This window comes from Delphinus delphis, chromosome X (assembly GCF_949987515.2).
Source record: "Delphinus delphis chromosome X, mDelDel1.2, whole genome shotgun sequence".
NCBI lineage: Eukaryota > Metazoa > Chordata > Mammalia > Artiodactyla > Delphinidae > Delphinus > Delphinus delphis.
The window spans coordinates 16,688,639-16,700,638 of NC_082704.1; the positions used below are offsets into that span (position 1 = coordinate 16,688,639).

The window sequence follows — 12,000 nt, forward strand, 5'->3', positions numbered from 1 at the left end:
TGTATCATTTAAAGCTTGTGTTTCCTTTTTTATTTTCATCCTGATTGATCTGTCCACCATTGAAAGTGGGATGTTAAACTCCTCTGCTATGATTGTGTTACTGCTGATTTCCCCTTTTATGGCTGTTAGCATTTGCCTTATGTATTGAGGTGCTCCTATGTTGGGTGCATAAATATTTACAATTGTTATATCTTCTTCTTGGATTGATCCCTTGATCAGTATGTAGTGCTCTTCTTTGTCTCTTATTATAGTCTTTGTTTTAAAGTCTATTTTGTCTGACATGAGAATTGCTCCTCCAGATTTCTTTTGATTTCCATTTGCATGGAATATCTTTTTCCGTACCTTCACTTTCAGTCTGTATGTGTCCCTAGGTCTGAAGTGGGTCCCTTGTATACAGCATATATACGGGTCTTGTTTTTGTATCCATTCCGCCAGTCTATGTCTTTTGCTGGGAGCATTTAATCCATTTACATTTAAGGTAGTTATCAATATATATGTTCCTGTTATCATTTTCTTAATTGTTTTGGGTTTGTTATTGTAGGTCTTTTCCTTTTCTTGTGTTTCCTGCCTAGAGAAGTTCCTTTAGCATTTGTTGTAAAGCTGGTTTGGTGCTGCTGAATTCTCTTAGCTTTTGCTTGTCTGTAAGGGTTTTAATTTCTCCATCGAATCTGAATGAGATCCTTGCTTCCTTGAGTAATCTTGGTTGTACATTTTTCCGTTTCATCACTTTAAGTATGTCCTGCCACTCCCTTCTGGCTTGCAGAGCTTCTGCTGAAAGATCAGCTGTTAACCTTATGAGGATTCCCTTGTATGTTATTTGTTGTTTTTCCCTGGCTGCTTTTAATATTTTTAATTTGTATTTAACTTCTCTTAGTTTGATTAATATGTGTTGTGGCTTGTTTCTCCTTTGATTTATCCTATATGGGACTCTCTGCGCTTCCTGGATTTGATTGACTGTTTCCTTTCCCATATTAGGGAAGTTTTCAACTATAATCTGTTGAAATATTTCCTAGTCACTTTTTTTTACTCTTCTTCTTCTGGGACCTCTAGAATTTGAATGTTTGTGCGTTTAATGTTGTCCCAGAGGTCTATGAGACTGTCCTCAGTTCTTTTCGTTCTTTTTTGTTTATTCTGCTCTGCAGTAGTTATTTCTACTATTTTATCTTCCAGGTCACTTATCCGTTCTTCTGCCTCAGTTATTCTGCTATTGATTCCTTCTAGAGAATTTTTAATTTCATTTATTGTGTTGTTCATCATTGTTTATTTGCTGTTTAGTTCTTCTAGATCCTTTTTGAATGTTTCTTGTATTTTCTCCATTCTATTTCCAAGATTTTGGATCATCTTTACTATCATTATTCTGAATTATTTTTCAGGTAGACTGCCTATTTCCTCTTCATTTGTTTGGTCTGGTGGGTTTTTACCTTGCTCCTTCATCTGCTGCATATTTCTGTATCTTTTCATCTTGCTTAACTTACTGTTTTGGGGGTCTCCTTTTCGCAGGCTACAGTTTCATTGTTCCTGTTGTATTTGGTGTCTGCCACCAGTGGCTAAGGTTGGTTCAGTGGGTTGTGTAGGCTTTCTGTTGGAGCGGAGTAGTGCCTGTGTTCTGGAGGATGAGGTTGGATCTTGTCTTTCTCTTGATCTGACTGCATCTGGTGGTGTGTTTTGGGGGTATCTGTGACCTTGTTATGATTTTATGCCGCCTCTCTGCTAATGGGTGTGGTTGTGTCTGTCTCTTGCTAGTTGTTTGGCATAGGGTGTCCAGCACTGTATCTTGCTTGTTATTGAGTGGAGCTGGGTCTTAGAGTTGAGTTGGAGATCTCTGGGAGAGCTCTCGCTGTTTGATATTATGTGGAGGTGGGACGTCTCTGGTGGACCAAAGTCCTGAACTCAGCTCTCCCACCTCAGAGGCACAGGCCTGACACCTGGCCGGAACACCAATACCCTGTCAGCCATATGGCTCAGAAGATGAGGGAGAAAAGAAAGAAAGAAAGAAAGAAAAATGAACTAAAATAAAGTTATTAAAATAAAAAATAATTATTAAGGAAGAAGAGGGCAGCCAAACCAGAAAACAGATCAACCAATGATAACAAGTGCTAAAAACTATACTAAAAAAAAAAATGCCAAAACAAACGGACAGACAGAACCCTAGGATAAATGGTAAAAGCAAAGCTGTCCTGACAAAATCACACAAAGAAGCATGCACATACACTCTCACAAAACGAGGAAAAGTAATAAAATATATATATTATTGCTTCCAAATTTCACTGCCTTAATTTTGGGGTAATTCATTGTCTATTCAGGTATTCCACAGATGCAGGGTACATCAAGGTGATTGTGGAGATTTAATCACTGCTTCTGAGGCTGCAGGGAGCACCATCCGTTTCTCTTTGTTCGCACAACTCCTTGGGTTCCGCTTTGGATTAACCCCAGCTCTGCATTTGGTTTGTCTGAGGGTGTTCCCCACCCAGAGAGGACAGGATTAAAGTAGCAGCTGATTAGGGGGCTCTGGCTCACTCCGGCCAGGGGGAGGTAAGGGTACAGAATGCGGGTCAAGCCTGCAGCGGCAGAGGCCAGCGTGATGTTGCAACAGCCTGAGGCGTGCCGAGTGTTCTCCCAGGGAAGTTGTCCCTGGATCACGGGACCCTGGCAGTGTCGAGCTGCACAGGCTCCCAGGTGGGGAGGTGTGGATAGTGACCTCTGTTTCCACACAGGCTTCTTGTTGGCTTCAGCAGCAGCCTTAGTGTTTCATGCCTGTCTCTGGTGTCCATGCTGATAGCAGTGGCTTGCGCCTGTCTCTGGAGCTCATTTAGACGGTGCTCTGTATCCCCTCTCCTCGTGCAACCCAAAACAATTGTCTCTTGTCTCTTAGGCAGGTCCAGAGTTTTTCCTGGACTCCCTCTCGGCTAGCTGTGGCACACTAGCCCCCTTCAGGCTGTGTTCACGCAGCCAACCCCAGTCCTCTCCCTGGGGTCTGATCTCCGAAACCCAAGCCTCAGCTCCCAGCCCCCACCCATCCCAGCCAGCAGGTGAGCAGACAAGCCTCTCCAGCTGGTTATGCTGGTCGGCACTGATCCTCTGTGCGGGAGTCTCTCCACTTTGCCCTCTGCACCCCTATTGCTGTGCTCCCCACCATGGCTCCAAAGCTTCCCCGCCTCCACCCTGTCTCCACCAGTGAAGGGGCTTCCTAGTGTGTGAAAACTTTTCCTCCTTCATTGCTCCCTCCCAGAAGTGCAGGTCCTGTCTCTATTCTTTTGTCTCTGTTTTTTCTTTTTACTTTTGCCCTACCCAGCTACGTGGGGAGTTTCTTGCCTTTTGGGAAGTCTGAGGTCTCCTGCCATTGTTCAGTAGGTGTTCTGTAGGAGTTGTTCCACATGTGGATGTATTTCTGATGTATGTGTGGGGAGGAAGGTGATCTCCACGTCTTACTCCTCTTCCATCTTGAAGGTCCTCCCCTCATTTCTTCAGCTTTCATTGAATTTTTTACAATATTGCTTTTGTTTTATGTTTTGTTTTTATGGCCACAAGGCATGTGAGACCTTAGCTCTCTGACCAGGGATTGAACCCACATCCCCTGCATTGGAAGGTGAAGTCCTAACCACTAGACCACCAGAGAAGTCCCTCATTTCAGTTATTGTGTTGTTCATCACTGTTTGTTTGTTCTGTAGTTCTTTTATGTCCTTGTTAAACATTTCTTGTATCTTCTCAATCTATGCCTCCCTTCTATTTCTGAGATCTTCATTCACCTTTAATGTCATTACTTTGAATTCTTTTTTAGATAGATTACTGTTTTCCTCTTCATTTATTTGGTCTTGTGAGTTTTTACCTTTCTCCTTCATCTGCAACATATTTCTCTGTCATCTTATTTTGTCTAACTTACTGTGTTTGTGGTCTCCTTTCAGCAGGCTGCAGGGTCTTGCTCTTGCTTCTGGTGCCTGCCCCCTGGTTGTTGAGGTTGGTCCAGAGGCTTGTGTAGGCCTCTTGGTGAGAGGGACTGGTGCCTGCACTGTGGTGGGTGGAGCTGAGTCTTGCCCCTCTGATGGGCAGGCCTTCATCAGGGGTTGTGCTTTGGGGTGTCTGTGAGCTTAGTACAACTTTAGGCAGCCTGTCTTGCTGATGGTTGGGGCTGTGTTCCTGTCTTTCTGGTTGTTTGGCGAGAGGCGTCCAGCATTGGAGCATGCAGGCATTTGGGTGAAAGTGGGTTTTGGTGTCAAGATGTATACCTCTGGGAGCACTCAGGCCTATTAACATTTTCTGGGGCCAGGAATTATCTGGTGTTCCAGCATCCTGGACTCAGCACTCCCATCCCAGAGGCCCAGTCCCAACCCCTGGCCGGGGAACCAAGACCCCTCAAGCCAGGCAGTGCAGCCAAAAAAAAAAAAAAAAAAGAAAAGAAAAGAAGCAGTCAAACAAAACCCAAGGCAAATAGCAAAAACAAAAACAAAGAAACAGCAGCAACAACAGCCAAAAGAAAAGGAAAAGAAAACAAAACCCAAGACAAGTGATAAAAGCAAAACAAAATAAACAAACTATGAAACAGACCCCAAAACACAAAGAAAACAAAATAAGAGAAAAACCAACCAAAAAAAAAACCCAAAATGGAAACAATAAAAACAAAACACACAAAAAAGAAAAACAGAAAGCAAACTAAAAAAAAAAAAATAAAACAAACACAGAAAAACAATCAAAAAAAGATAAAAATAAAACAAAAATAAGAACAGAAACAACAAAAAAGTAAAGTAAAAATATTAAAAGAAAAAATACATTAAAAAGTTAAAAAAAGAAAAAAAATAAAAACAACAAAAAAGAACAAAACAAAACAAAAAAATAGTAATAATAATATTTTCCTGGGGCCTCCACTGTCAGTGTCCTTACCCCCACAGTGAGCCACAGCCAAACCCTGCCTCCACAGCAGGCTCTCCAATACCTCTAGGTAGGTCTCTGGACCCACTGTGGGCACTGTGGGGTCAGCTCAGACTCTGACCTGGCACAACTCCCATGTGTACTTGCCCCCAAAGTTCACAGCTGCTAAAGCTAGACTGGTCTCAGTCGTGGGAGCACTTGCCCATTCAGATATTCCACAGATGCAGGGTTTACCATGCCGATTGCCAGGATTTAATCCACAGTTTGTGCAGGTGCAAGGAAGAGATTTCTGTTCCTCTTCCTTAGTCACACAGCCCCTGGAGCTCAGCTTTGCTTTTGGCCCCACCTCTGCATGTGGGCCACCCTCAGGCATCTTTTCCCTGCCCAGACGAGAGGGGCCAAAAGCAGTAACTGATTGGGGCACACTTACTTGCTCAGGCTGGGGAAGGATAAGGCGGCCACAACTAGGGCATGCGCAAAGTGCCTGTGGTGGCAGAGACTGGAAGGAAGTTGCAACAGCCTACAGTGTGCTTGCTCTGGTGGGAGTCCCTCCCAGTGCCCACAGAGGCAGGGGCTGGCATGTGGGGAGAGAGTCTGGGATGTAGGCTCCGCCCCTTGCACACCACTCAGCAATGGTGCCTTGTTTCCAAGGCAGACCACGCTTCCTCTAGGAGCATTCCTGGCCATGGAGCTCCTCACTCCTGTCCTCGGAGCCCCTCACTCCCATCCCCTCAGGTTTCCTCCAAGCAGCCGATAGCGGTCCTCTCTCTGATCCACTCTCCTAACCCCACACTTTAGCGCTCAGCCCCTGCCAGCATTGGCAGATTCCCATCTCAGGCTGGGGCACCCAGGGCTGATTCCCAAGGAGGCTTTGGCATGAGCGGCATGCGTGGGCCCACCGGGGCCTGTGCAGCCAACAGAGGCTTTGGCAGTGTCAGCACTCAGGACCTTGGAGCCTGCACAGATGGAGGAGGCCTTGGCTTGAGGAGCGGGCGAGCCTGTTCAGATGGGTGCCCCCCCCAGTGCCCACGGAGGCAGGGGCCAGTGAGGGGGGAAGGGGTTGCAATGCTGACCCTGCCCCTTGCATGCCACTCAACAGTGGCACCTTGCTTCTATGGTGGCCCAGGCTTCTTCTGCAACTTTCCCAGTTGTGGGGCTCCTTACTCCATCCCTTCAGGCTGTCTCTTCACAGCCAACAGCTGTCCCTTCCTTGGGTCCACTGTCCATACCCCACTTTCCAGCTCCCAGGCCCCCACTCTACCAGGGGACACATGACTTATGCTGGGGTGTGCAGGGCTGTGGCACAGACCATGTGCACAGTTCTTACTTTGTCCTGCCTTCCACAGACTGGTTACTGCATTCCCCTCTGATTCCCCGAAGGTCTCTTTCTGTCCCAGCTGATTTCCCCACCGTGAGCAGGGCTTTTCTGAGTGTGGGAACCTCTCTTCACCTTCAGCTCCCTGCCAGGGGTGCTGGTCCCTTCCTGTTTCCTCTTTTCTTTTTTTCTTCCTTTCATCCTATGCAGTTGTGTGGGGATTTTTCTTGTCCTTTTAAGTGTCCGAGGTCTTCCACTAGTGTTCAGCAGGTGTTCTGTGAAAATCATTCCACTTGTAGATGTATTCTTGATATACTTGTGAGGTGAGGTGAATTTCACGTCCTCCTATTCCGCAATCTTGACTACTCCCCCCCAAGACTCATATAATCTTAAGTCATTCTTTCACGATGAGTTATTTAGCACCTACTTTGCACTTACCATTGCTTTAGGCATTTGGGATACATCATTGAACAAAACTGGCAAGATCCTGCCTTCTTGGAGCTTACATTGAAGGGGTGAGGAAAAGACACACAGAAAACAATAAACATAATAAATGAGAAAAGTTTTTAATAGATTAAAGGTGGCAAGTGTTGAAGAAAACAAAAGTAGAGCAGGATGGGGAAGCTGGAAGTGCTGGGGGTGGGGTGAGGGCATGTTGCAAAGCTAAACAGGGGTGCAAAGACTTGAAGGCATAGGCTTTAGCAACACTGATATCAAAAGGAATACATCTATGCCAAAAGTACATCTAAGACCTCACCTGTTACATTTCTAGTTTAACTTCTATATTACATGTATATCCTTATATATATTCTTTATATATCTTATATATTTTCATAGAAAAAAATACACCAAAATGTCACAATGGCTATCTGTAGAAAGTGGGATTGTGGTGATTTTTTAATTTTATCTTTTATATAGTTTACTGTATTTTCTAAATTTTATAACATGAGTAGGCCCAGTTTTATTATCAAGAATAAAACAATGTATGATATTTTTTAAAATGTGAGATTCATTCAACAGTGATTATTCAGAACACAATCAGTCAATCCATAATCAAAGAAAGGGTCTTGTCCCCTACATCAAAAGATGAGTTAAGGAATATATCTTTGCATGGAATAAGCCAAAATAGAGTATTCTGAAAAATGAAGTGTTAAGGGGCTGTGTGAGCTTAATGACTCTTTGCTTTAATTGATGTATTTTTAATTTAAAAAAATTTCAATTATTTATTTAATTGAAGTATAGTTGATTTGCAATGTTTCAGGTGTACAGCAAAGTGATTGTTTCACATATATATATTCTTTTTCAGATTCTTTTCCATTATAAGTTATTGCAAGATATTGAATATAGTTCTCTGTGCTATACAGTAGGTTCTTGTTGTTTGTCTGTTTTAAATATAGATGTTTGTTTCTGTTAATCTCATATTCCCAATTGAGTTCCCCCCCTTTTCCCTTTGCTAACCACTAGTCTGTTCTCTATGTCTGCGAGTCTGTTTCTGTTTTGTAGATAAGTTCATTTGTGTCATAGTTTAGATTCCACATATAAGTGATATCACATGATACATGTCTTTCTCTGTCTGACTCACTTCACTTAGTATGATAATCTCTCGGTACATTCATATTGCTGCAAATGGCATTATTTCATCCTTTTTATGGCTGAGTAGTATTCCATTTATATATATATATATACCATATCCTCTTTATCCATTCATCTGTTGATGGACATTTAGGTTGCATCCATGTATTAGCTATTGTAAATAGTGCTGTTATGAACATTGGGGTGCATGTATCTTTTCAAATTAGAGTTTTCATTTTTTCCACATATATGCCCAGGAGTAGAATTGTAGGAACATATGGTAGTTCTATTTTTACTTTTTTAAGGAACCTCCATACTGTTCTCCATATTGGCTGCACCAGTTTACATTCCCACAAACAGTGTAGGAGGGTTCCCTTTTCTCCACATCCTCTCCAGCATTTATTATTTGTAGACTTTTTAATGATGGCCATTCTGATTGGTGTGAGGTGGTACCTCGTTGTAGGTTTGATTTGCATTTCTCTAATAATTAGTGATGTTGAGCATCTTTTCATGTGCCTGTTGGCCATCTGTAGGTCTTCTCTGGAGAAATGTCTATTTAGGTCTTCTTCCCATGTTTCGATTGAGTTGTTTGTTTCTTTTTGTATTAAGCTGTATGAGCTGTTTGTATACTTTAGAAATGCTTTAATTGATGCTTTAAATTAAATATCCAATATCAGTCCCTGATGGTATTGGTTAAAAAGGTATTCATCATACAGAGTCCTGCTTAAGATTTTATGTTGAACATGATGAAGGAGAAGGAGAAATTGGGGAGGGAAAGGAGGAAGGGGAGTATAAGAAGGAGAAGAAGAAAAAGAAGTAGAAGGAGGAGGAGAAGACAGGGAAGCATCTAGTGCTTCTAGACTTTTTAATTTCCAAATTTTTGTAAACTGATACTTCTGTAAAATAAAACAAAAACTTCATAGCAATGTGAAATTGCTCTATATTTCTAAATGTTTGTCTCAGTTTCTAAACTTATCTCACCTCAATCCCTCTGCTGACCAGTAACAAATAGTTTTGTGATTAGCATAGGTCGGCAAACTACACTTTGAGTGCACTGACTGAACTATTGTGGTGTCGCAGCAAAGCCACAAACCCAACCCTGAAGGCAGAACAAAGAGCTAGGTTCATTCAACCAGACACTGTAACTGGAATATGTTTTAGCAGTATCAGATGCATGAAAGCCTGAAGTTTCCTCCATGATCAAAGGTTAGGATATTACACAGATACAGAATAAAAGAACCCAGGTATCATGTCTTAAGTTTCATAACCACACCTCAAATCCTCATATTCTTGTGTATGTTGAATACCTGATTTTCTTTATGTTTCTCTTGATTTATTTTGGACTCCTGGCACCTACCCACTGTGGCACTTTAACAGCCTCAGAAAGTTTTAACCTCTAACATGTTCTATATCATCAATGCGGGTAGCTAGGAGGCAAAAGTTAGTATACTGTTTCATGAATTGTATCAATGGGACACTAAGCTCAGAGAGATTAATTGAGTCATCTAGTATTACTCAACAAGTCAGCAGAAGATAAACTAAAAATAAATTTTCTGTTTTGAGAGATGACAATTGTTTTATTCAATTTGGTTTACTGAATACCTACCCTGTTTCAGGCATTATACTAGGCTAGAGCTACAGAGACTAATAAAACATAGTTCCTGTACACTGTAAAGAGATCAGATCATCTTGGATAACACTGACAAATATAATTATAATTAATTGTGATAAGTGATACAATAGTAAAATAAAGTGCTACAGGATCCTAGAGGAGAAAAGGGAATAATTTTACCTAGAAAGGTGTAAGAATTATGAAATAATTCACAGAGAGTGTAAGACCTGAGATGGAGCCTTTAAAAAGTGTCAAATGTCTGTAGGAAGAGAGAATGGAACAGATATTCCAAGGAGAGGGTGTAACATGTACAAAGACAAGAGTCATGCAAATCCATACACTGCCCAAAGAATGACAAAGTGTCCAGTGTACCTGGGATGTAGGGTGTTCAAAAGATGGTGAGCAGATAGCGAATGATGATTCTTACTTCTGGAAATGTAGGTGAGTGCAGGTGGTAGAGGATCTTAGATGCTGAAGAACTTAAGCTTTGTTGGGGAGCCTCTGTAGGGCTCAGAGCAGGACAAATGACATGATAGTTTTTGCCTTAGTTTGTTTATCTTCTATTAGTGCATCTTTTTTCTTGCCTAGTACATGAGAATGATACAGTATTCACCCCAAAATACTAGTGTGAATCAAGTCATTGTTTGGAAGTTGTGAATTTCAAAATGGTATTATCTGTAAGATATTTTGAACTATTGTCATCAATGTTTTCTTCCTTCCTTCCTCTTTTCCTCCCTTCCTTCCTATCAATGATCTAGCATGTAGGGTTTGGTAGAGGGGGAAGGGAGGCACCAACCAAAAATTAGAGACCAATTAGTAAGTACTGACTACACAGCCATAAGCTTATTCAGGTAAAACTCTGTTTGTAAATTGTGAAGGACTGTGGAGTAAAGGAGCATTTTTGTTTTGTTTTATTTTGGTATTATTTTTATGGAGAGATGAGTCCTATCTAGAGTCTTGGACCTGTATTTGGGACAGGAAATGGATGGGGAAGAAACTACCATGGTGGCACAGTAGCCTGAGGTTTGGATCCTCTGTGTGCTCATCTAAGTCTAAGAAGTTGATACAGGTATTTCTTACAGCAGGGATCACCATCTCCAGAAATAGATTTCCCTGATGAGTAGTCTCCTCAGTGCTCCTTTCATGTCCTTGTTCCTTAGACTATAGCTGAAGGGCTTCATCATGGGAGTTACAACCGTATACATGATGGCAGCCACCTTATCCCTTTCTGCTGAGTAGGCAGAAGATGGAGGAAAGTAGACCCCAACAATGGATCCATAGAAGAGGGCCACAGCTAAGAAATGGGAGCCACAAGTGGAGAATGTTTTCCACTTCCCCTTGGCTGAAGGAATCCTAAGTACAGTGCAACCAATAAGGGAATAGGAGACAAAAATGAAGGTGAATGGGATGAAGATAACTGATCCCCCAATGACTAGGATTGTCGAATCATTGATCTGGCTGTCTAAACAAGCAAGCCTTAACATGGTTTCCAGGTCACAGAAGTGTGGGATTTCTCTCTGATCACAGAAATTCAGGAGGCCCAGCAGACTGAGATGCAGTACTGAAACAAGATTAGAGACAACCCATGGAGTCACTACCAGCAGGACACAACCCTTGGGACTCAGTAATGCAGCATAGTGTAATGGGTGACAGATGGCAATGTTCAGGTCATATGCCATGGCTGCCAAGAAGAAATTGTCCAGGTCCACCAGCAACACAAAAAAGTACATTTGTGAAGGCACCCTGCAAAAGAGATGATTAGGCTCTGGCTTTGGATGTCTGCCAACATTTTGGGGATGGTAGTGGTTGTGAAGCAGATGTCAGTGAAGGATAGATTGCCAAGGAAGAAGTACATGGGGCTGTGGAGGTGAGCGTCATTGATAATAGCCAGGATGATGAGTAAGTTTCCCACTATGGTAACCAGATACATGCACAGAAACAGCGTAAAGATGTGCTGCTGCTGTTCAGACACCACTGTGAGTCCGAGGAGGAAAAATTCGGAGATAGTTTGGTTTCCTTGGTGCATGATTTTGCTGTGTCTAAAACGGGAAAAATTCGACTTCACCGTAAAATGGTAACATGACACAAAATCCAGTCAGAGGACATTGTACCATATTATAGAAGTGAATCAAGCCTTGAACCAGATAGTCTTGTGTCTTATTTTCTGCTTACCAAAATACAAGCTCCACAAGGGCGTTGATTTTATCTACTATGTTCAATGCAATACACCAGTGTTAAAAACAGTGCCCAGCACATAGTAGGTGTTCATAAATATTGGTTGTATTTATACAAGAATGAGTGAATAAATTAAAAAAGAAATATTTTGAATTTACCACTCAGTATCTTCATGACTGTTATCTGTGCTTTTCTAAGATTATTTCATCAATTTTAAAATGTGGAGAATACCCACTTTATAGGATTTTTGTGAGGATTGCAAGGACATATGTAAAATGCCCATATCTGTATTTTAGCTATTGCTGCACAAATAGTAGCTGATATCATTCACTAATTTGGAAAAATCACAAACTTTAAAGGCAAAAAGAAACCTTCAGAGAACATCTAGCTGAGCCTCTGTCTTTGGGCAGTTAAATATTCAATATGCATGTGATGGTTTAGCTGATCATGTTTTAGTGTTCCA

At 41.9% G+C, this 12,000-nt stretch overlaps 1 protein-coding gene across 1 annotated transcript; it reads right to left on the reverse strand.

The window, feature by feature from the left end:
* Window positions 1–10,450: 10,450 nt before the first annotated feature.
* Window positions 10,451–11,388, reverse strand: LOC132418782 (olfactory receptor 1f45-like). Its single transcript, XM_060002767.1, is given in 2 exon segments — window positions 10,451–11,097; window positions 11,100–11,388. Coding segments are annotated over 2 exon segments (936 nt in total).
* Window positions 11,389–12,000: the final 612 nt, after the last annotated feature.